Source organism: Uranotaenia lowii, chromosome 1 (assembly GCF_029784155.1).
Source record: "Uranotaenia lowii strain MFRU-FL chromosome 1, ASM2978415v1, whole genome shotgun sequence".
Lineage (NCBI taxonomy): Eukaryota > Metazoa > Arthropoda > Insecta > Diptera > Culicidae > Uranotaenia > Uranotaenia lowii.
In genome coordinates this window covers 207417424-207443658 of record NC_073691.1, presented here as the reverse complement: position 1 = coordinate 207443658, position 26235 = coordinate 207417424, and the positions used below count along the sequence as shown (strand labels likewise).

Below are 26235 nucleotides of genomic sequence, written 5' to 3'. Positions count from 1 at the left end.
CACGCTGCAAACACAAGGAACTGTTTAGCTAAACTCAGTAAACAATATTCAAGTTAGTCATTACGACTCGACAGTGAAGGTTTGTCAAGCCCCCTTTTTTCTGTACATCATCCAAAAGCACTATTAAAGTTGGTCCTCCCGATCCAGCGAAAAGTTTTAAAGTTAACCTTTAGAACACTCTTCATATTGGTCTTCTCGATCAAGTCACTGAAAAATAAACTTTTTTTTATTGGAACTCTCATCGCAATCTTCAACTTCTGTCGGAACTCAAATCGCGACTGAAAAGTGAACTTTTTTTTATTGGAACAATCATCGCAATCTTCAACTTCAGTCGGAACTTCTATTTCGACTGGAAACTTAAGCCTTTTGTTGATACGTACGGTTTCGGATAGGTTCGGAATAGAGATGTACCGAATAGTGGTATTCGGCGAACGGCCGAATACCGAATATTGACCTTTTCAAACGAATATTCGGTCGAATATTCTATTGAATTTTTAATGATAAAAAACTTAAGCGATTATTTCAATGCTTTCTATTTCTTCTATATTAACGCACCTTATGTTTTTAGTCGATTATTTTCAATCAGGTGATATTATCGGATTGAGTGCAGGTCTGTCTGATTTTAAAAATGTCACCAATAACTGAAAAGACATCAGATGACTAGTCGCTTCTAGGGCGTTTATCACCAAAGAGATTGCGTTCCTGTAAAATCTGGGACAAAACATGTCGAAACAGGTGCCATTTGAAATTGCTTCTTTGATATTGAATTAGATAAAGGTTGAATTTGAGCAAGATATTTTCAAAATAGTTGTTGAAAAAAAAGGTGATCTTTAACCTTAAGCATACCATACTTTCAACCATACGTATCCACACGGTCAGGCATCCAGGACGATTTAAAAAAAAATAAAATAAAAAAGGGCAAAATTTATGTTAATTTTAAAATTTTTGATAAATTTTTATTGAACACAAAATCTAAAATGTTTTAAAGAGAAATTTGAGTTTTTTATTTGATTTAGCAAATAATCTGAATAAAACCGAGCAAAATTCGGGAAGCTTTAAACAATACCTGGACACTCCGGCCAGATTAGATTTTTGGCAAGCATGAATATATCCAGAAAATCTGGAATAAACTATTATCAAAGTAAAAAGCGATATTTGTCAGCATGCTTGTCCAACACCTCGCAAACAGAACAGAGCAGAGAACGAATTACACTTTTATCATTTCGGTTCCCGAGTGCACTGCTCAGCCGATCAACGTTCACTTATCTTTTTGCCGAGTGCGCCCGAATGCGGTTGCTCTGACGGTCGGGTGGACGTCGCTCGCTCTACAGAAAAGAGAAGGAGCTGGCTAGAAAATTGTGCTCTAGCGACGCTGCTGAGTAGCTCAGTGTATCAAGCCAGAAAGATTTCAATGCAGGAATGTTTTCTTCAGAAAAGCCGTTATGCAGAGCGGAACCGAGCATCAGTCGAAGAGGTCCAATGTAGGTTTAGGTATGAACTATTTTTGTAGGTAGCCGGGTAGGGCACTTCCTGGCAAGTTATTTAAAAACATGGGGAAAACCGGGTCAATAATCTGAAATTTTCCATTCCAAAAACTGAGCAATATCCGTCAAAATCTGAGGAAATTCCAGACATTTATCTAGTGAAGAAAAACGACTTACATTTTTTTGTCGCAACACATCAGCAGTGTTAAATTTTAAACTTAAATTTAACACTGCTGATGTGTTGCGACAATACGAAGGAAAGTTTTGGTTTGATTTTTTATGAAACAAACTTTCACAAATCCAATTTTCAACAAACAATTTTAAACTGAATTCGATTTTCTTGTTTCATTTTCCAAATAATCAGGGCAAAATCCAAGTAGTTTTTTCACAATATCCGGGCATCCGCTAATTGCTGTATACTTAGGTTTATGTACTTTAAAATCGTACGTGGGTAGCATTAATTTACAAAAGCAGCGATTCGCAAAGTAACATTTACTAAAATTATCCAAAAATCTTTGTCTATTAAACAAACCGTAATTATGCAGGGATCTGGGACAAATTTTAATAATAAAATGCAAAACTTTCACAACTCGTAAAAATTTAGGATTTATCTTCCTTTACCGCTACGTTTTTGATATTTTTCGACCGAAGAAAGCTTTCGTAGCTAATCATTGATCCTGGTGCAGAACATCAATCTAGAGGAACTCGCTCAGGAATGACCAGATAGGTGTTTTATAAAATTTAAAGTCGAGAGATTCAAAAATAGCGCGATAATAACAATAACTTTTAGAAAAGCATTTTTCAAGTATTTTTTTTTAATTTAACCGTATCTCCTTGGGTAAAGATTGTAGAACTTTGACATGTTAAACAAAGTTGTGTATTTTATTGAGATAAATAACTTTGTAGAAAAAACTTAAGCTCTAAAATGCTTAACAAGAAAGTTATGATTTATATCACGCTATCGGTGGACCTCTTAACTTTATTTTTCATATCAAAATATGCGCTATATTATACAGAGCAATGTTGTCGAAGACACCAGCATTCTATCTTGACTACCATTGGCGTTATTAATTTAGTTCCGTTAGATTTATGTTCTGCATTGTAAATTCCGACGCACTTCGAAACATCGATCCAGACGCAACCGATGAAGACAAACCGAGTTTTCTGTTAAGCGTCTCTTTCGCCCGAGTGCCAACGAATTTATCTGCACTGAGAACGCACTTCATCAGTTTGCTTGCTTCTCTGGCCCTCACTTGGGTGGACGCTTGCTCGCTCTGGAGGTAACTGAGCATTTTTTACAGATTCTCCGTTTGGGAAGAGCACAGCGAAAAAAATACACGCTCTTACTCTGAACGGGCTAATCTGAGGAGCGATGCCAAGCATGTTTGTCAGCATTCAACTGTACGATCTACTTTGAAAGATACGTGGATACACCTTAGATGTTTTGTTGAAACCATACGTTTTCAATGATTGTGTAGCTTTACAACATTATTTTTGGATATTTTATAAATTATCAAATCAAATCATTTGAAAAACTTTACAAGTCTGTAGTAGATATTCGGCCTATTCGGCCTATTCGGCCGAATACTTAGCTCAACTATTCGGTGGGCCGAATATTTGGCTTAACGGTTTTTTGGCGGTATTCGGCGCCGAATATTCGGCCGACCGAATATTCGGTACCTACATCTCTAGTTCGGAACATTCCTTCGCTTAAGCAGAGGACATCTGCTATTACTCGAGAACCAACACATTATTGTTTTGGTTCGATTGTTTTTATCCAACTCGCTATTGAGAACAATAGCGGTGATGGTTGATGATGACAGCTGATGATGGTGAACACGGTATAAATGTTTACATCATCACACTGCACACTGGTATAGAACATCAATCTAGCGGAACTAAATTAATAGCGCCCAGGGATGAAAAGATGGACTTTTGATGTCTTCAACAATATTGCATAGTATTATAAGGCGCATACTTTGAAATAAAATATAGAGTCGAGGGGTCCACCAATAGCAAGATCAAAATGCTAACTTTTTTGTCAAGCATTTAAGAGCTTTGGTTTTTTTCTACAAAGTTGTTTACCTTAACAAAATACATAACTTTGCTGAACAAGTCAAAGTTCTACAATTTCATTCTAAGGAGTTACAATGAAATTAAAAATAAAACCTTGAAAAAACAGTTTTTTGAATCTGGATCGATGTAGGTAAGGCAAAACCATTTTCAGTCTTCGAACAAAGTTGAAAAAAATTAAGATCTACAATTTTTTAGTACATTACGTTGTGTTTTGAAATTGCTGAAGCGCTGTAGAAAGCATTTAGTGAAATATATTAACGATTTTCAAAGAAAAGTTTATCAAATTGCGCAAATTTTCGCACCATCAGCCAATGTGGATTTTATTTTTGGTATTAAAAGGAATCATTACCATATAAAACTAGCGTGGAACTCGGTGGAACTCAAAGCAATTTTAAGATTCAAAATCTAGTATGTTGTTCACAAATATCACTTTTTTAGACACTTGTTTCTACAACATTTGCTTCGGTCAGGAGTAAATGGTGTATATCAACGTGTTGACAGCTCTGGTTTCAAAATGGTCATAGATCCTTTACTCAAATTGAGTTTGTAATCCAACGAAATCTTATTATCTCAAAAGTGTTTTTTTCGTTAAATAGAGCAAAAATTGACCTGCCACCAGCTATTGAAAGCTGAACGCTACTTTACTTTTGGAGTTAAATCACTTTCACGTGTTACAGATATCATTTATATGATGTACTAGAACAGATTCTATTGATAAATTCGAAACGGAAAACCGGTTAAATCATCTAATTATTTCTTATTCTCAAATTCTGCAAGTTCATTGCATCAAATAAACTAAGAAACTAATAAAGTGTCTAAAAAAAGTGATATTTGTGAACAACATACTAGATTTTTTATCTTAAAATTGCTTCGAGTTCCACCGAGTTCCACGCTAGTTTTAAATGATAATTATTCCTCTTAACACCAAAAATAAAATCCACATTGGCTGATGGTGCGAAAATTTGCGAAATTTGATAAACTTCTCTTTGAAAATCGTTAACATATTTCACTAAATGCTTTCTACAGCGCTTCAGCAATTTCAAAATACATCATAATTTACTTAAAGATTGTAGATATTAACTTTTTTCAACTTTGTTCGAAGACTGAAAATGGTTTTGCGTTACCTACATCGATCCAGATTTAAAAAACTGTTTTTTCAAGGTTTTATTTTTAATTTCATTGTAACTCCTTAGAATGAAATTGTAGAACTTTGACTTGTTCAGCAAAGTTATGTATTTCGTTGAGATAAACAACTTTGTAGAAAAAAACCAAAGCTCTTAAATGCTTGACAAAAAAGTTAGCATTTTGATCTTGCTATTGGTGGACCCCTCGACTCTATATTTTATTTCAAAGTATGCGCCTTATAAAACTATGCAATATTGTTGGAGACATCAAAAGCCTATCTTTTCATCCCTGGGCGCTATTAATTTAGTTCCGCTAGATTGATGTTCTATACCAGTGTGCACTGTGAAGCCAAACAACTCAATTTAGGTTCGTGGTAACTCACTAGTGTTGCTAGATATTCTGAGTGTTTAGCTTAGAATCTCACTCGAATATGAGGAAAGTAATATGTAAGGATATCACTTCAGTGAATAATGTAAATAGCTATCGCTTATGTTATCTATATATATAAAAATGAATGTTTGTCTGTCTGTCTGTTCCCTATAGACTCGGAAACTACTGAACCGATCATCGTCAAAACTGGCATCTGAGGGTTTATGAGGCCGGGGATGGTTTCTGTAATAGTCAAAACTCCATCCGACTTAAGGAAGGAGAGGCTTCCATACAAAAGTTGTAGTTTTTTGGAACAAATTAAAGTCATGACATCCATTTTCTTGAGATTTTTTTTTCCTTTGGGCGGTTTGTTTTTCGTCTCTATGGTCGAGGCGTCGTGAGCCAACGCAACGTCGCAAAAGGAAAGTAACCCAGGCATAGCATACTAAGTATTAATATTTTGGCGCGTATTTCTCAACCAAGCATATTTTCTTTGAGGGGTTTGTTTTTCGTCTCCATGGGCGAGCAAACGTCGTTGCAAAAGGATAACCAAAGCAGTTCATTGATTGCTGGAAAATTTAACAATAAGGCGCCTGTTTCTCAAACACGTGGGGCGATATACAACCTAGATGTGTTTTTTTCTTGCTTATTTGATTTGTACACAGCACGTGGTAATAAATGACGCCTAGATGTGACACGGATTGGTATTCTATCAATCGAATCAAAACCAATTGAAAGATTTGCAAAAATACTTCCATATTTAGTTCGTAGTAGGTAGCATTCGACTTTTCATTCAAGAAACATTAGAACATGTTCAAACGTTCAACTTTTTCTGTTAATAAAAATTAAAAATTATGTTTTCTTCTAGAAATTGTTACTTCAGCCCAAATACACATCTGAAACGAATTTAGAAGTGAAAATGGGAGCTTTTTATTTTAAATAATTCTGAAAAAACCATCGTACTTTTTGCTTACATACCAATTCAAGTACGTACTTAACATGAAAAGTGTTTTTGTGTTACATGGCTGCATAAAAGAGACTTTTGATCCGCTTCGTTTTTGAAAAGCGAGACTTTAGAACTGATATTCAACTGGGCGCAAAATTTTTAAGAGAAATTTTTAGTTTACCCTTAAAGTGTAAAAACAATATTCCCTTCGGTCACCTTACACGGTGGGACAAGGGCAAACGTCGAACTTTTAAGAAATTCATCTTAAAAATGATTCAATATGTTGGAAAGACCAGAAGGGGTATTCCGAATGTTGAAACTGCAGCAGATATTGAAAATTCTTAAGTGTCTTTGTAAATGAAGGTCATTCCCTTTGAACAGCATTCGTTAAAAGTGGAGTAACAAACATAAATTTATATTGCAGGAATACTGCAGATATATCAGTGAAACTTGATAGAAATAAAACAGGAATTCGTGTTAAATCCATTTTAAAGCCATTACTCTGACGCATCTGTAAATAAGCTTTGCATTGACACTTGCCCCAATATACGGGACAAATGTAAACTTAGAAATTTGTTTTTGCCTACATTTTTGAATATTTGACTTTCAAAGAGAAAATAAAAAAAAACGCTGAGAACTTATTTAGTGATGCAACTGATATTTTTTTAAATATTTATATGTTTACCGTAGTAAATTTAGTTAAAAAAAAAAAAGAAATTTTCACTGTATTTAAAACATAACTAATTTAATATATTTTTCATTACCATGATAAGTGCTGTTTGGGTATCGAGCCGTTTTAATTTGCCTACCTTCTTCATGCAGTGGGGGACAAAATTGAAAAAGATGGGAGAGCTCCCATGTGAATTTAAGATAAAGAGCTTTTCAAAGAAGGGACCATATTAAAAAAGGTTTTTTTTGGGTACAGAGTACAAATTTCAGATCTTGAAAAACGAGTTTAGAGATCAAGTTTCAGTAAATAATATATACCATCTTTGAATTGCAATTCAGAACTGCAGCTGCAGCTCTCATTTGAAAGTTGTTGGTTCTGAAGTATGATGAGGTTTTATTTAAAAAAATGCTCTCTAAAATCTAAATTTGAATAAATTTTTACAAATTATATTTATTTCCGGAAGGTGTAGCAAAGCACAACGGGTCAGCTAGTAGGTAGATATTTATGGACTTGGCGAACAAAACGTATAAAGATTAGCTCTATTCCACCACTGAAACTTGCGTTTTCAACACCTTTGATTGAAACTCTCATCACAATCAAACTTCGGTCAAATTGGATTTGATGGGTACTCCAATCACAATAAAACTTCAGTCCCAACTCTCATCTCGACTGGATCCAGTAAGCCAGTCAAGGACAAAAGGCTTGAAACCCTATCAAACGGTAAAGTTTGAAGGAAAAAATAAAAACGGAATAGTGCGAGGGCTTTACACACGATCTGCCTTAGTTTATCAATAACTAGCATTTGTAAATATTATGAAGGTGTTTTGTATCCTTTATGATCAAGAATACCTAAAAGCGTCAATATAGTGAATGAACAATGTTACCCCAAAGCATCAAATTCTAAGCAGAGACGAAATCAATCAAAATCAAATAAATCAAATTGAAGAAGTCTAATAAATTTCTGCAACCATGTTTTACGTTCATATGAGTCCAGTACTGGTTTTAAAAATATGAAATTTGCCACATTCCCCTCAACAGAAAAAATAATCGAGAAATATTTGAAAAAAGTGATCAATCTTATCCCGTTTTACGGTACCTTTAATTTTTTTTAATATGTTGCCTGTAATTTTCATCTCATGTTATCTTATTTTAATTGCCACTGGTTATATTCTTATTTAAGTTTATGGCATATCGACAAATTTTAATTCTTATTAGAGAGTAATTAAGACAGAAATGATAGTTCTGATAGGTGGAAAGGTCGAAGCTAGAGCGCTTTGGGAGGACGAAACGAATAGATGTTGAAATTGTGAGCTAAGTGCTTTATGTTATGGACAGCTTTGAACTACCTGTTTGTTTCTTTGCCCAAGCACCAGCTGGTTGATCTTTCCACCTACCAAAAATTCATGTTTGTCTTAATTACTTCCTAATAAGGATTACCATTTACCGATATGACATAAATTAAATAAGAGTTTTCATTTAAGGAAAAAAATCTTGACAATTTTAGAATTGAAATCATGAGCTTTAACCTTTGAAAAACTCTCTTACAAATGGTTAAGATATATTGAAAAATTCCAATAAATTTACCGTTTTTGATCGTTTTTTTTGATTAATTCTAAATATCAAAATTAAAATTTAAAAAAAATAAACGGGCATGTGTTTTTAAGAGAGTAAAGTTTACAGATGTTTTGAATAAAATTTCACCTATATTTATTAAAAACTTTGGTTTTAGTTTTTCTTCGTTTTATACTTGAAAACCTTTTGCGTCCTGAAATAGTTTTATAACTTTCTTTATGTGCTGTTTATTTGCTTAGTTTGTTTATTCTCAAAACTACAGGTTCTGAGAATATTCGTAACAAATGTATATGTTCTTTTTATGAGATGTGGGTAATCATAATTCTTGACGTAGCAATTTAGTGGTAAAAATCCAAGAGCTTCAAAATTTTTAGGTGAATTTCGCTTTTTGCTTAAATTGTTATTTTACTCACTTAGGTATATTAATTGTCTTGAACAAAACGATCTCTATTTCCTGTTGATATAAATGCATTTATTATTGTATGAATTTCTCTTAAATTGTTTTTTATTTTGAGATATTTTTAAATTATATCATTCGATATTTTGGATTTTTGTTTGGTAATTGTCAACTTTGGCTTTGATATAACCTCTTATTAATTTTCAGCTTTTATCAAATGCTTTGAAATTTTCACATCCTTTTGAGATTTTTGTTAGTGCTTCGATTGAATTATCAATAGTTTGAACGTTGTAGTTTAAGTTTAAATTATCATTTTAAAAAAAGCTTTAAATTTCAAGGATCTCAGTGGCATAGTAATAAAAAGATTTGGATGAAATAATAAACGAGAAACCTGTTCACTGATACATAATTATTGTCGCCGTTCTGCCATAGTCTTAAGAAAAATTGCATACCTTTCGGGCGTATATTTCTCATGTTCATATCAGTCATAGTACCCAGCTCACTAAGTTATCCGTTTTTTTCTCTTCTCTTACTTTCAAATCCACAGAATGCGGTACCGCCAACCAGGAAACTCGAATTGTTGGGGGACGTCCAACGGGGGTCAATCAATACCCTTGGCTGGCCCGGTTGGTCTACGATGGCCAATTCCATTGCGGAGCCTCGCTCCTCACCCGGGATTATGTCCTAACGGCGGCTCATTGCGTCAGAAGGTTTAAAATATTGATGGCTTATTCTGAGGTCAAAATAAATTATCAAATTTTCATTCAAATTTAAAGGTTAAAGCGCAACAAAATCCGGGTCATTCTCGGCGATCACGATCAATTCCTGACGACGGAAACGCAAGCCATTCAGCGGGCGGTGACAGCCATCATCCGGCATCGAAGTTTTGACCAAAATTCGTACAACCACGACATTGCGTTGCTCAAGCTGCGGAAACCGGTCGAATTCACCAAAACAATACGACCGGTGTGTTTGCCCAAGGATCGTTTTGATGCAGCTGGCCAGATCGGAACTGTCGTGGGATGGGGTCGGACCTCAGAGGGCGGAACACTTCCGGGCATCGTGCAGCACGTGGATGTGCCCATTCTAACGCTGGAGCAGTGCCGCAGCATGAAGTATCGCGCCTCGAGAATCACTTCCAATATGGTAAGGTTGGTATTTAAATGATCTGGAAGTTGATTTATTTTTGAAACTTTTAGTTGTGCGCCGGAAAGGGCAAGCAGGACTCTTGCCAGGGTGATTCGGGTGGACCACTTTTGGTGCGGAAAGGTGATAAACACGAAATCGTCGGCATCGTTTCCTGGGGCGTCGGCTGTGGACGAGCCGGTTATCCGGGGGTCTACACGAAAGTGGTCCGGTACTTACCCTGGATAAGGGCCAACATGGAAGATACTTGTATATGCAGCAAGTGAGCATAAATCTTCTCTCTATCGTCCCTCTTTGCCCCCTCCCTCGATCGACGTCCTCTATGTTGGATGGATCAAGCGGGGGGCACTCTGTCTCTCATTGATGGCTCCACGTGAATTTCGAACAGTCACAGACGCTGAACGGATTTCTTTTCTTCTTTTAGTTGAGATGGAAACAAAGATGCAGATCGAGATGAAAGACCCTACAACAACAAATTGAGATTGATGTGATTGAAAGGTGTAAATAAAGAACGGCCACCAGATGACAAGCGAAGGGCGCCCGCTAGTTTGAGTTTGAGTTGGAAAAATTGGGAAAGAAATTCCAGGTCAATGGGTGGGTGCTCAATGGCTCTTGACGATCAAGAAAACTCCACTTCTGCCCCCAACCCCCACTGGTGAGCAAATCGTAGAATTTGAAAAACTAGTTCACACTATTTTGGTTCCAGTTGATTTGCATATTCAGCCGAAAGAATTCAATGAAACTGATCTTCGTTAGCATTCGCTGCAGGTTGCCCCATAACAGGCCATATAGGTCGAACCCATAAATAAAGGATTATTTCCATCATCACTAAATTAGGCGAAATTTATTCAGAACGGTTTGGCAATTTTGCACGCGATTCGGAGATTTTTCATCTGTTGAATAGGAGTTTACTTGTTTTCAATTAGGTTTATTTGTTTCTATCAGAATTTTTAAGTGGGAACAGAACTGGCGATAACACATTCCATTATCATAAATTTGTGAATGTTTGATATATTTCTGGCTATTTATTGACTTCATAACTTTGGCAGATTAAATAGATAAATAATTAAATCAATGAAATAGCTATGTTTATATATTCTGCATGCTGAACTTTTTGAAAAAGAATTTTAAACAATGAATATTCTATTCTGTTTGTCTGCAACTACTGCTAAGTTTATAAGTTTTGATTTATTCTGGAAGTGAAAATTAGAATTTACTTTTTGGAATTTGTAATGAGTATTTAAAATTATTGTTTCAAGATATGTGATACATTTTCCATTATTTCCGCGATGCTTGAGTACATATTTCTAGATTTGTAAGTTAAATTTCATATTTCTTAACAGATGTTTTAGAATTGAAACAGAAATATCAACTTGAACAAGTTCCAAGCAGAAAAAATCAGAATTAGCTTAGCTTAGCTTAGCTTGATTGACTACTCACACCCACCTTTAATCGTTGAATCTGAAATGCTTCTATTTTTTTAAACCGATCTCTAAACGGCTTCTTCAAAGCTTTATTTTGATCTACCATTTCTCATTATCATCATTTCAAATTCCACGACCGCAGGCGTGGCTCAGTAGAACAAGTTCCACATCGCCAATGGTTGCTACTCCGTGATTGACCGAGGCCATCAGTTTTGTTCAGAGGTCAAATGAATGGTGCCTGGGATTGACAAAACATTCACAATGCCCAAAACTGATGCTCTCTATTTACACATCAATAACGGCGCCGGCCACGTCCTAGTAGTCAATAGATAGGTTTGGAAAACAGAGAAAGGGATGAAAGACAAATGTCGCGCTCTAGGACCGAGGTCACCTCTGCATCCTAGCAAATAATTTTTGGGTTGGAGGTTTGGGTGAAAGGATATGATAAGGGGACACTTTTGACTAGTGTAACGATCTAAGTTTTCTACCATAAATTCACCAACGTCTCTACTGTGTCATGGAAAAGATCTTGTTTCTGATACAAAATTCTAATGTATTCCTCAAGCATTTCTATCGACGATTATCTTATTAATTGCAATATAGTTATATAATATCAAAATCATTAAAATAGTAACATATTTATGAAAAATTAATAATTCTATGGAACCTAGTTTTTATAGATATAGAGAAATACATATAAATCATTCCAACGATGTTTTGTTTTTCAAAATTGCCTTAAACTATTTAAAACAGCTGCAATTGCCGGCAACTGGAAGATATGAAAGAAAGTATGCTTCGAAAATACAAGATCTTTTATAGGAAACTTCGTCATTTATAGGACAAAATGTTCGTCTGGAAAAGTTATTGTTTATCTTGAAGTTTTATTTCACAATTGTCTTAAACATTCATTTATTGACGGACTATAATTTTGATTAGACCTTAGAAATAATTTTTCATTTCCTATACTACCTTCTCTCCTTTCAAAAAATGAAAGAGTTCAGTTATGTCAATTATGTCAATGTCAATTATCTTATCGCTGCAATGATAAGAAACAAATACTAAATTTTTAGAATAAAAATCTTTTAAAATTTCTTTGTTTCACATAGGTTGACCACTAGATGTTTTGGGTTTGGTAATTACTGGAATTATATAACATTTCACAAAATTTCACTTGATGAGCTTATGTTACTATAACTTCACAAAAATCTCTGTATCTCGTTTTGTACAATTTTTCAAAATCTTCCATTATCATGTTTTTATAAATTTTTTCAACTGATAAAAAAAAATCGCGAACTGTTTCCTCAGTTATCTCACGCAAGCTCTTTGAGTTTTTTCAGATTACCTCGAACAAATCTCATATGTCAACTTAATTTAGCATATTTCTATGCAACTAAATTTAAATTTGTTTCTCTAAAGCAACTTTTTTTTCGAAAAAGGTTCTTGGATTGTGGAACAACATCGTTCCACACGTTCCACGAAATATGTATTTTTAGCAATCGCCTCAGATAAATTCCTATCGTTGTTGATGATGATTCCATTAATAAGCTTTTATTCTATTTTTTTATTTAATCGAATGTTTAGTGGGTAACGCAATAATCATCCTTAAAACACAATTACCGAACACGACCTATCTTATCAAAACGCGAACTTTGCCTTTTTGTAATTTATCTTTAAAAATCTCGAATCAACTGCTACAAACCCGGGCAGAATATCCACATCAGCACACAGTTTTCTTAATTTGCTCAAAATAACGATGATTCAGAGAACGCAGTAAACAAATAACTGTTTGGGAATACTAAATCAAACCTTTGAAACCATAAATCTTTAAAAATGCAATTCTGGGGGCGTAAAGGTAAAGAAATAAATTTTTATACACTAGTCACCTGGCATATCCCCGTGGCATATCCAAATAAGAAATTATTAAAACACTTATCAAAAGATACTTAGCTTCGATAAGTCGTAGAATGGTTTGGATCCTTTAGACGTCCGGTAGCAGTCCTGCTTGCATTCCATTGTAGGTAATACTCAATTTATCGTTTGCTCGTAAGTGCGAATACATTTCAGTTCTTGAATTTTTTTTTTTTAAACTTTAAAAATGAGGGTTCGAGAGACCTTGAAAATTTTTCCGCTGGAAAAAAACACTTCCGTCATCGACGGTCACAGCCTACCGAGTCCTCCCACTATTTCCATTTTCCTCCAAGCAGAAAAAATCAGAATTTGTTATTTAAGCATAAAATTTCTATGAACTGATTGTGAAATGAAAAGAAAAATGCTTTTAAGACTTCACATTAAAAATGAAAATTTAAAGTCTAAAACTAGAAACAAACCAAAAAGGAAAATCAGAATATAAAAAAAAAATTACAACAAACTAGAGCAAATCACAAAAATGACTGAAATGACAAAAATTACAAAATTCAGAAAATTCTCAAACATCACACAAATGACAAAAATGATAAAAATCACAAAAATGACAATATGACAAAAAATAAAAAAAATGACAAAAATGAAAAAAATAACAAAAGTTACAAAAATAACAAAAATGACAAAAATAACAAAAATAAAAAAAATTACACAAATTACAAAAGTAACAAAAATAAATTTAAAAAATGAAAAAAATACAAAAACTACAAAAACGACAAAAATCACAAAAGTAACAAAAAAAACAAAAATTACCAAAATTATTAAAAAATTTAAAAATGACAAAAATGACAAAAATGACAAAAATTACAAAAATTTCAAAAATTTCAAAAATTACAAAAATTACAAAAAAAAACAAAAATTTCAAAAATTACAAAAATTACAAAAATTACAAAAACTACAAAAATTACAAAAATTACAAAAAATACAAAAATTACAAAAATTACAAAAATTACAAAAATTTCAAAAATTACAAAAATTACAAAAATTACAAAAATTACAAAAATGACAGAAATTACAAATTAAACAAAAATAACAAAAAATTACAAAAATGACAAAAATTACAAAAATGAAAAAAATGACAAAAATGATAAAAATGACAAAAATGACAAAAATGACAAAAATGACAAAAATGACAAAAATGACAAAAATGACAAAAATGACAAAAATGACAAAAATGACAAAAAATTACAAAAATTACCAAAAATTACAAAAATTACAAACAATTACAAAAATACAAAAATGACAAAAATGACAAAAATTATAAAAATAACAAATTATACAAAAATAACAAAAATTACAAAAATGACAAAAATTACAAAAATGACAAAAACGGCAAAAATGACAAAAATGACAAAAATGACAAAAATGACAAAAATGACAAAAATGACAAAAATGACAAAAATGACAAAAATGACAAAAATGACAAAAATGACAAAAATGACAAAAATGACAAAAATGACAAAAATGACAAAAATGACAAAAATGACAAAAATGACAAAAATGACAAAAATGACAAAAATGACAAAAATGACAAAAATGACAAAAATGACAAAAATGACAAAAATGACAAAAATGACAAAATTGACAAAATTGACAAAAATGACAAAAATGACAAAAATGACAAAAATGACAAAAATGACAAAAATGACAAAAATGACAAAAATGACAAAAATGACAAAAATGACAAAAATGACAAAAATGACAAAAATGACAAAAATGACAAAAATGACAAAAATGACAAAAATGACAAAAATGACAAAAATGACAAAAATGACAAAAATGACAAAAATGACAAAAATGACAAAAATGACAAAAATGACAAAAATGACAAAAATGACAAAAATGACAAAAATGACAAAAATGACAAAAATGACAAAAATGACAAAAATGACAAAAATGACAAAAATGACAAAAATGACAAAAATGACAAAAAATGACAAAAATGACAAAAATGACAAAAATGACAAAAATGACAAATATGACAAAAATGACAAAAATGACAAAAATGACAAAAATGACAAAAATGACAAAAATGACAAAAATGACAAAAATGACAAAAATGACAAAAATGACAAAAATGACAAAAATGACAAAAATGACAAAAATGACAAAAATGACAAAAATGACAAAAATGACAAAAATGACAAAAATGACAAAAATGACAAAAATGACAAAAATGACAAAAATGACAAAAATGACAAAAATGACAAAAATGACAAAAATGACAAAAAATTACAAAAATTACCAAAAATTACAAAAATTACAAACAATTACAAAAATACAAAAATGACAAAAATGACAAAAATTATAAAAATAACAAATTATACAAAAATAACAAAAATTACAAAAATGACAAAAATTACAAAAATGACAAAAACGGCAAAAATGACAAAAATGACAAAAATGACAAAAATGACAAAAATGACAAAAATGACAAAAATGACAAAAATGACAAAAATGACAAAAATGACAAAAATGACAAAAATGACAAAAATGACAAAAATGACAAAAATGACAAAAATGACAAAAATGACAAAAATGACAAAAATGACAAAAATGACAAAAATGACAAAAATGACAAAAATGACAAAAATGACAAAAATGACAAAAATGACAAAAATGACAAAAATGACAAAAATGACAAAAATGACAAAAATGACAAAAATGACAAAAATGACAAAAATGACAAAAATGACAAAAATGACAAAAATGACAAAAATGACAAAAATGACAAAAATGACAAAAATGACAAAAATGACAAAAATGACAAAAATGACAAAAATGACAAAAATGACAAAAATGACAAAAATGACAAAAATGACAAAAATGACAAAAATGACAAAAATGACAAAAATGACAAAAATGACAAAAATGACAAAAATGACAAAAATGACAAAAATGACAAAAATGACAAAAATGACAAAAATGACAAAAATGACAAAAATGACAAAAATGACAAAAATGACAAAAATGACAAAAATGACAAAAATGACAAAAATGACAAAAATGACAAAAATGACAAAAATGACAAAAATGACAAAAATGACAAAAATGACAAAATGACAAAAATGACAAAAATGACAAAAATGACAAAAATGACAAAAATGACAAAAATGACAAAAATGACAAAAATGACAAAAATGACAAAAATGACAAAAATGACAAAAATGACAAAAATGACAAAAATGACAAAAATGACAAAAATGACAAAAATGACAAAAATGACAAAAATGACAAAAATGAAAAAAGTGACAAAAATGACAAAAATGACAAAAATGACAAAAATGACAAAAATGACAAAAATGACAAAAATGACAAAAATGACAAAAATGACAAAAATGACAAAAATGACAAAAATGACAAAAATGACAAAAATGACAAAAATGACAAAAATGACAAAAATGACAAAAATGACAAAAATGACAAAAATGACAAAAATGACAAAAATGACAAAAATGACAAAAATGACAAAAATGACAAAAATGACAAAAATGACAAAAATGACAAAAATGACAAAAATGACAAAAATGACAAAAATGACAAAAATGACAAAAATGACAAAAATGACAAAAATGACAAAAATGACAAAAATGACAAAAATGACAAAAATGACAAAAATGACAAAAATGACAAAAATGACAAAAATGACAAAAATGACAAAAATGACAAAAATGACAAAAATGACAAAAATGACAAAAATGACAAAAATGACAAAAATGACAAAAATGACAAAAATGACAAAAATGACAAAAATGACAAAAATGACAAAAATGACAAAAATGACAAAAATGACAAAAATGACAAAAATGACAAAAATGACAAAAAATGACAAAAAATGACAAAAATGACAAAAATGACAAAAATGACAAAAATGACAAAAATGACAAAAATGACAAAAATGACAAAAATGACAAAAATGACAAAAATGACAAAAATGACAAAAATGACAAAAAATTACAAAAATTACCAAAAATTACAAACAATTACAAACAATTACAAAAATACAAAAATGACAAAAATGACAAAAATTATAAAAATAACAAATTATACAAAAATAACAAAAATTACAAAAATGACAAAAATTACAAAAATGACAAAAACGGCAAAAATGACAAAAATGACAAAAATGACAAAAATGACAAAAATGACAAAAATGACAAAAATGACAAAAATGACAAAAATGACAAAAATGACAAAAATGACAAAAATGACAAAAATGACAAAAATGACAAAAATGACAAAAATGACAAAAATGACAAAAATGACAAAAATGACAAAAATGACAAAAATGACAAAAATGACAAAAATGACAAAAATGACAAAAATGACAAAAATGACAAAAATGACAAAAATGACAAAAATGACAAAAATGACAAAAATGACAAAAATGACAAAAATGACAAAATAGACAAAAATGACAAAAATGACAAAAATCACAAAAATGACAAAAATGACAAAAATCACAAAAATCCCAAAAATCTCAAAAATCACAAAAATGACAAAAATGACAAAAATGACAAAAATGACAAAAATGACAAAAATGACGAAAATGACAAAAATGACAAAAATGACAACAATGACAAAAATGCCAAAAATGACAAAAATGACAAAAATGACAAAAATGACAAAAATGACAAAAATGACAAAAATGACAAAAATGACAAAAATGACAAAAATGACAAAAATGACAAAAATGACAAAAATGACAAAAATGACAAAAATGACAAAAATGACAAAAATGACAAAAATGACAAAAATGACAAAAATGACAAAAATGACAAAAATGACAAAAATGACAAAAATGACAAAAATGACAAAAATGACAAAAATGACAAAAATGACAAAAATGACAAAAATGACAAAAATGACAAAAATGACAAAAATGACAAAAATGACAAAAATGACAAAAATGACAAAAATGACAAAAATGACAAAAATGACAAAAATGACAAAAATGACAAAAATGACAAAAATGACAAAAATGACAAAAATGACAAAAATGACAAAAATGACAAAAATGACAAAAATGACAAAAATGACAAAAATGACAAAAATGACAAAAATGACAAAAATGACAAAAATGACAAAAATGACAAAAATGACAAAAATGACAAAAATGACAAAAATGACAAAAATGACAAAAATGACAAAAATGACAAAAATGACAAAAATGACAAAAATGACAAAAATGACAAAAATGACAAAAATGACAAAAATGACAAAAATGACAAAAATGACAAAAATGACAAAAAGACAAAAATGACAAAAATGACAAAAATGACAAAAATGACAAAAATGACAAAAATGACAAAAATGACAAAAATGACAAAAATGACAAAAAATGACAAAAATGACAAAAATGACAAAAATGACAAAAATGACAAAAATGACAAAAATGACAAAAATGACAAAAATGACAAATATGACAAAAATGACAAAAATGACAAAAATGACAAAAATGACAAAAATGACAAAAATGACAAAAATGACAAAAATGACAAAAATGACAAAAATGACAAAAATGACAAAAATGACAAAAATGACAAAAATGACAAAAATGACAAAAATGACAAAAATGACAAAAATGACAAAAATGACAAAAATTACAAAAATGACAAAAATGACAAAAATGACAAAAATGAAAAAGATGACAAAGATGACAAAAATGACAAAAATGACAAAAATGACAAAATGACAAAAATGACAAAAATGACAAAAATGACAAAAATGACAAAAATGACAAAAATGACAAAAATGACAAAAATGACAAAAATGACAAAAATCACAAATATTGACAAAAATAAAAAACTGTCAAAAATGACAAAAATGACAAAATGACAATTGTCATTTTATTTATTTTTGTCATTTTTGTAATTTATGTCATTTTTGTCATTTTTGTCATTTTTGTCATCTTTGTCATTTTTGTCATTTTTGTCATTTTTGTCATTTTTGTCATTTTTGTCATTTTTGTCATTTTTGTCATTTTTGTCATTTTTGTCATTTTTGTCATTTTTGTCATTTTTGTCATTTTTGTCATTTTTGTCATTTTTGTAATTTTTGTCATTTTTGTCATTTTTGTCATTTTTGTCATTTTTGTCATTTTTCTTATTCTTTCCAAAAACCTAAATAATGATTTTTCTTCTGTTTTGAGTTGCTCTTCTTTTCTTCTAAACCAAATCAAAGAAAAACAACATGAAAGCCTCCCTTGGAACATTCAGGTTAGTGGAGTGAGTTCATTGGGTTGAAAATTAAGTCGCGCAATTAAAGCAAACAAATCAGTTCACGAGATCCAGAGCTAAGAAGTAAGGAAAAGCTAAAACATGAAGGCGCTGCTATCATCTTGAATACCTACCAAAAAACAATTCCCCATACTGATGACACGCACGACAATGCCAATTGATGCACTTTTTCCTGCTTTGCGTTTCAGCTTCTCACGAGGGAGCCCCAGCGAGCTTCTGAGCTGAGACAAGAGACATCTCTGGGGGATGCCTATGAGAAAGTTGAGACAAACTTCCCAAACTATTCCAATAATCTCGTGGTGTATCTTAATGTGGGGTACCTGAATGGCGCTATCGAGAAACCCCAAACACGAGTGTATCAGAACTCCAAGATAACAGCGACAATTGGAGTCGAAGTTGTTCCACCGTACGGTACCGAATGCCATCACAGATGTTTCCGAAGAACTCTCGAAGTTAATGAAATCTTTTAAAGTCGCACAGACCCTCAATCTGGAGCGCCGATCACAAGATTCATGTCGCTGATGCCCCGCAAATGAGCGCGCACGCTCCCCACGAAACGGAATGAAGTCTTCAGTATGGTGGGTTGAGCTTTAAGGGTCGATAAGGATCTGAAACAAATCGAGAACGTGATTAGCCAGCTAACCTGCTCTGATGTTCCGAACATGAATGACACTAAAGTGGAAGAGAGGAAGAGATAGGAAGAAAAAACACTTAAAACATGACTGAGCTTTCCCGTTCAGTTCAATTTGGAGCATATGTAACTCTTCATGGTTGAAACGTAATTTAACAATGTATGGCTGCATTGTGCTTTGTCACAAATGGAAATGAAGATGGAATTATCGCAAATCCAAAGCACTGTATCTCGAAAGATGGAGATGACATTCATGGTAATTATTTCTTTCGGGGCAATAAAGCAACAAACCCATGGATAGTGAACTATTTTCTCTCTAGTTTGTTACTGCTTTTCAATGAGTATTTTGTGATGCTTTCTTGGAACAGCAATAGTTTCAAACAATTTTAAGTAACTAATATAACTGTGGTTAACCAGAAGTAAGGTAAGCAATCATCCAGATTAATTATTTCTATTTAAATTCATTAACAATCAAATAAAAATTGTGAAATTCCATCTTACTACATCCCACTATTCAACAATTCTTATCAAAGCCTGAAATAAAACGGCTCCCATTATCTTCGAAAGCGTCAATACAAAGTGCCTAAATTAAAGCAGTAAGTGAGGTGGTTTATACATTTCTTCCGAAAAAAATCCCTGAGCCAGGGCAGGTTTCATTAGTTGATCACACTCCATTCCTGCCCTATTCAATTGACTGCTGCTGCTGCTGCTATTCATCTCGTTTCGAATAGATGGAATGTTTTTCTTCCCATCTATTCATCTGTATCTATAGGTTGGTACCTCCTACTAATTGGTTGATTGGACCCCACGTTGAGCATTTAGAGCAAAGAGATCAAAAAATGGAACGAGCTTTGGTTTTTTTTGTTTTTTCAGTAATTAAATTTCGCAGCTTTAACTTAACAAATGAGCTCAATGAATGTACCTGACTTTCACTTTAATTGGATCCAATCTGCCGTTGTCTATATAGAAAAGATTAAATTTGTCAAATTGGCTCGAAACTTTTTATAGTGTTTCTTATATTCATACTTTTTGGGGGAAAACTTTGGCTTTTTTGAAATTCAACTATAATTTTTAAGCATTTTATCTATGCAGAAAAGAGAGGTTTTGTGTAAGATATGTGAAATTCCTATCGCAACGATATTCTTTTATTTTGCAAAATATCATCGTTTCCCCTTTTTTTTGTAACTCCATTTTTGGAAATCACTTCTTGTAGGTTATAGGCGATTTTCAGGAAAACTTTTTGACATGCAGTGCCAACTAGTTCCATTCGTATGTATGAGGTTTTACTACTAAGTTTCTTTTCGATTTGATGTTCTGTAAATTCTCCTTCCAGTGAGGAGATAGAAAGGGGAAGGGGGCTCCTCAACAATTTTCAGCATTACTGGAAAACTAATCAAGCAAATGGAACCAAATTTAGCGTGGGAAGGTATTTGATTGCGAGAAAGATTTCTATCATATATTGAGAACCCTACGTTCTTCCAGTCTGAAAATCTTAAGGGAAGAGGGTACTCCTTTACAATTTTATACATCACTCGGAAACTTATCCAGCGAATGGAACTAAATTTTGCTTGGAAGGGTATTTGAGTACAAGTAATGTTTCTGTGGATATTTGGTACTACTGCCTCTTTCCAGGTTTGAACAGAATGAGGCTTCTTAACAATTTTTCGCATAACTTGAGAACTAATCGAGCAAATGGAAACAGCTCTGGCATGGGAATGCAATTGCATACATAAAATGGTTATTTGCTTATTTGAGACTTCTTTTCCTTACATTGTGGATACAGTTAGAGAAGACGAGAGCTCACATACGATTGTTTTTACTCTAAGAACTTATCTAACAAATGGAATCAAATATGACATGGAAACGATTATAAAATCGAGCAAATGGGACAGAATTTGTCATGGGAGTGTATTTGAATACACGGTATGTTTGATCTTGATCCCCCCTTCTAGTTAGGGGATAGGTAGAAAGAGGGGCTCCGAAACAAATTTCATAGCAAAACTCGACAACTAATAAAGCAAACGAAACCAAATTTGGCATGGAAGGGTAATCGAGCACAAGAAATGTTTTCCTGTTGGTTTAGCAGCCCTCCCTCCATTCAGTGGAACGATACAAAGTGGGAAGAGGGTCACTCATAAAGCTATTTTTTAATATTTCGATAACTAATCGAGAAAATGGAACCAAATTTGCATGGGAGCATATTTGTGTACGGGCAATATTGCTTCGATGGTTTGAGACCTCCTTCTCTTGCCAGAGGAGAGATATACAGTGGGGAGAGGGTAACAATTTTTTTAAATAACTCGAGAACTTATCGAGAATGGAGCCATATATGAGATGGGATTATTCGTTTTACAAGAAGTGTTTATCTGCTGTTATGAGACCCCCTACCTTCCATTAGGGATATAGGAATAAGGAAGGGGGTCACTCTCACAATTCGGATAATAGTTCAAGAACGAATAGGTTAAAAAAGTGTCCCGTGACGTTATTTTGTTGCAAAAAATGTTTCTATGATAGTTTGAGACCCTCTCCACATTAAAAAGGGGCAGCAAAGATTCGATATCTAAAAAAAATATTCTGGCATAAGTTATAAACTTATGAAGCAAAAAAATCCAGAGTCATAAAATGGATTTAAAGATTAAGATTTCAAAATAAAAAAGTTGCAATTTTATTTTGATTAAACATTTGAATGATTTTAAAATTGAATGGAAAATTCATTGCAGATAAATGAAAAGTTAAATAAGTAGGTACCACAAATTTCAATAATTTTTCGAAGGTGTAGCAAAGCACACCGGGTCAGCTAGTTACCTATATAAGCAAAACAAAATCTGTCGAAGATGAGAATTTAATCACCTCTATGTGTTCTAAAAATTAAATAAATATCAATCGAATTTCCGAACAATCACAAGAACAAATTTAAAAAATGTGGAAGATGTGAACTATATTCCTTTTCTTCATTATTTAAAATTTACTCGATATATCGGTTTTGTGCTAAATATATAGTATGCAATTTTGTTGCACGAAATCTGTTGTGTAATTTATTCCAATTGTTTTTGTGATTATTTTGTTTTTAATTTCCTCATTTAAAATGTTTAACCAGTTTCACTTTTTTCACACATGGAGCATTGCCAAACGTGGACATTCATACAATATCTAATCGAGATTAAAACGAAGGCAGAAATGAACTATTAACAATTCAACAGTCAATTTATTTTATTGTGATTTTATCTTAATTTCATATGAAAGGATATGTAGAATCAATAAAAAAAAATGTATTGTGAATAAAAAATGTCTCAACCACTTTAAAGCAAACAACTGATTTAAGGATGTTGAAAATCGTTCTGTATTGTTTAACGCCATTTACATATTGAGTTTTATTGTTTGCTATGAATGTTGCGAAAAGAAAGTGTTAAAAATGACTCAGAATACACATTTCCTCTGACTCTATTACGCATTCCTCCACTGAGATCATTAGAAGTGCCAATTTTCGCTTGCAGCGCATATTGGGATCAGAATGAAACTTAATATCACCTTAACTGACAAACACAAGACAAATGACAAGAAGTATATAATATCAGTAATAATTCGAAATGTTGATGCAAGTATATGAAAGTTAGCGGTCTTCGATTCGAGGAACTTTCAATTCGCTAGTTTAATCAAAACTAAGCGCCAAAATTTAACCGCTAACAAAAAGTTAGCGGACAAACTAGCGATTAGCGGATTAGCACTTTTGTGCCGAACACTGCATTTTAATAACAATAAAGATACTGCGATTCAATAACCTTTTCGTTAACAGTTGAACTCGAACCAACTAGGAAAATACGCCAGAAGTTGTTTAGATCTACTGGTCTTTCAATCCATCAGCTGCATCAACCTTATACCGCAATCAGTGGAACAGAAAATCTCCGGTGTGATATGAGCCTCATCAGATTCGTAAAACAAGAAACCTTCCTGGGAGAGGTGAAAGGCAGCAATAGAAATTCTGGAGAAAGTCTAATGGGAACAAATGTGAATAGAAGCAATTAACCTCGATACAGAATTTAAATATAGGAAACTATAACATTAAGATTTACCAATTTATTAAAAACGTAGGTTGAGAGAGAGCAATTCCAATTTGAAACACGCCCATACGATTTTTTTTGAATTCAAAATTTTCTTTATTCCGCAGATCCGTTTATCTTAATACCCATTAAAATAAATTAGTGGTAAGTCAAGGAGTCAATTTATAACATTTCTCTTTTTTGGCTTTGCTAGTACAAGTCCAAATTAAATAAATACGGAATTCGATGAACCAACTTAGTTTCGCAAACTCATAAGTCGATCTTTTGGAAAAGATCGATTTAGCTGAATGGTTCCAGGATCGATTCACCTAAAAAATCGAAGCAAAAGGATCGATCTCAGCAAGATCGATCTTTTAAATTTTTGTTAAAGAGGGGTGGTGCCTGAGAGCTGTTCTATGCTAAAGTGAATAATAAGAACGGGAAGCTCATAAATTTAAATATCAAATGTAGGTATGAGCAATAACTAAAATATGCTGAAAACCTCGTAAATAAAGACAAAAAAAATAACTAAAATATGTTTTGAAATTCAACATCTGAATGTTTAATTTTTCATGACTTTGGTTGAGTTCTTATGGCATATCAAAAACAAAATAAATATATGAATTTCTCCATACGACATGCTTTCAAGATCAAATTAGAAGTGCGTTAGATATTAATAAGTATAAAAAATGCTGTAACTTGACTGATAAAAACAATTCAACCATTTTAAGTCAGTTCACTTGGTGAAATGCTAATTTTAAAAAGTCTACAGATTTTTATTTAATCCGGTTCTTTAAAACCACCAATTCAGCCACAGGTCGTGTTTCAAAGGAAACGTGTTCAGCTATCATGTGGAAGGCTTAAGTTCAATGCTCCAAGCATCCAAATATTTCAAGCATAATTTACATCAAGAATATAGGCAATATTAAAATATTAATTGGGGAATGTAATAATTAAAAGGTAGGTATAAAATGATCGCCTTTTCTCTAGAAATACTTTTTATTATGGTATAATTTAAAAGTTGAACAGCCATCTATCGAGCTTCGACTATGAAACTTGAAAGTTTCGATAAGAACTTGAGCTGAGTAAAATGCTATAGATCACTTTTCGACTTTTTTCGCAGATCAGAGCCGGACTCATATGGGTTGTTCCTCAGGCATTTTCAAGTATTTTTGCCAAAATTTAGATCTATTGAACTAATTTCTGTTCTGCGCAATGAGTTTTTGTGAAAAAGTCAATTTTTCTTGAAAATTTTTTTATGAGAGTTCTAGAAAGTCCCTGTTGATATTAAACGCTAATTTTAGAATGCATGGTGGTTGATATTATTAGCTGTTTTATGGATCTGTTTTAGATAGACGTTCAAAACAAACCGAAAAAATTTAAAAAATCATAAACTACCAACTTGTACAGAAATTTTACTTACAAGTTGAAGGTTTAAAATCTACAGTAAATCCGAAAAAAATATTTTTTACAAAATCTTTTCTTTGTAATGTAGCCCTGTTTATTATCAATCATTTGATGTATAAAGTTTAATTATCGCAAGAATAGGAACAAAGTTATTCAAATACTAATGCATCAGTTTTTAAATCAAAATTATGTTCCTATTCAAGTTTTAGCTTCATGCAATCTGAAAAACGTGGCATCTAGAGAACTTGCATACACAGCAAAAAAAGTATTGCGATATTACATCAAATACCTGCACATAACTTGAGTCGCAAATGGCACCTAATTTTACATTGTCTTGATGTACCCGGCTATTTGGAGTCAAAGAATATGTTTTGTACCGCTGATCCATATGGGCCAAATTTGCTAAAAAATGAAAAATAATGAAATTATTTTACAAGCTGTGGGTTTGCTTATATTTTAAATTATTTTTGGTAATACTTACAGGCCAAACAAATGTAGCTGAAGTCTGCAATCCGTTTCTTAATTATTGAAATGACTTCAAATTTGAACGTCAACAGAGGAACACATTGACTACTTGATGCGATATCACATTGAAGGTTGTGATATTACACTTCACGACGTATTCGCGTTGTATACATCATTTAGATGTATTATCACAACAGAAATCTGTAGTCCCCAGAAATTACATCATCCATCGTTACATCTTTTTTTGCTGTGTACAATTTGATCAAAGCGCGCGCTTTTTTTACTCCTGGCCCAGTCTTGGGGTACTAGATTGAATAAAATATTTTT

General features: G+C 31.6%; 1 protein-coding gene across 1 annotated transcript in view; it reads left to right on the top strand.

The window, feature by feature from the left end:
• Window positions 1-26235, top strand: part of LOC129738327 (uncharacterized) — a 124297-nt gene that overhangs the window by 63984 nt on the left and 34078 nt on the right. The window contains exons 14-18 of the mRNA XM_055729511.1: window positions 9187-9349; window positions 9416-9785; window positions 9839-10047; window positions 19281-19347; window positions 19557-19779. Of these exons, the coding sequence (XP_055585486.1) occupies window positions 9187-9349; window positions 9416-9785; window positions 9839-10047; window positions 19281-19347; window positions 19557-19779 (1032 nt within the window). The remainder of the gene's footprint in view (window positions 1-9186; window positions 9350-9415; window positions 9786-9838; window positions 10048-19280; window positions 19348-19556; window positions 19780-26235) is intronic.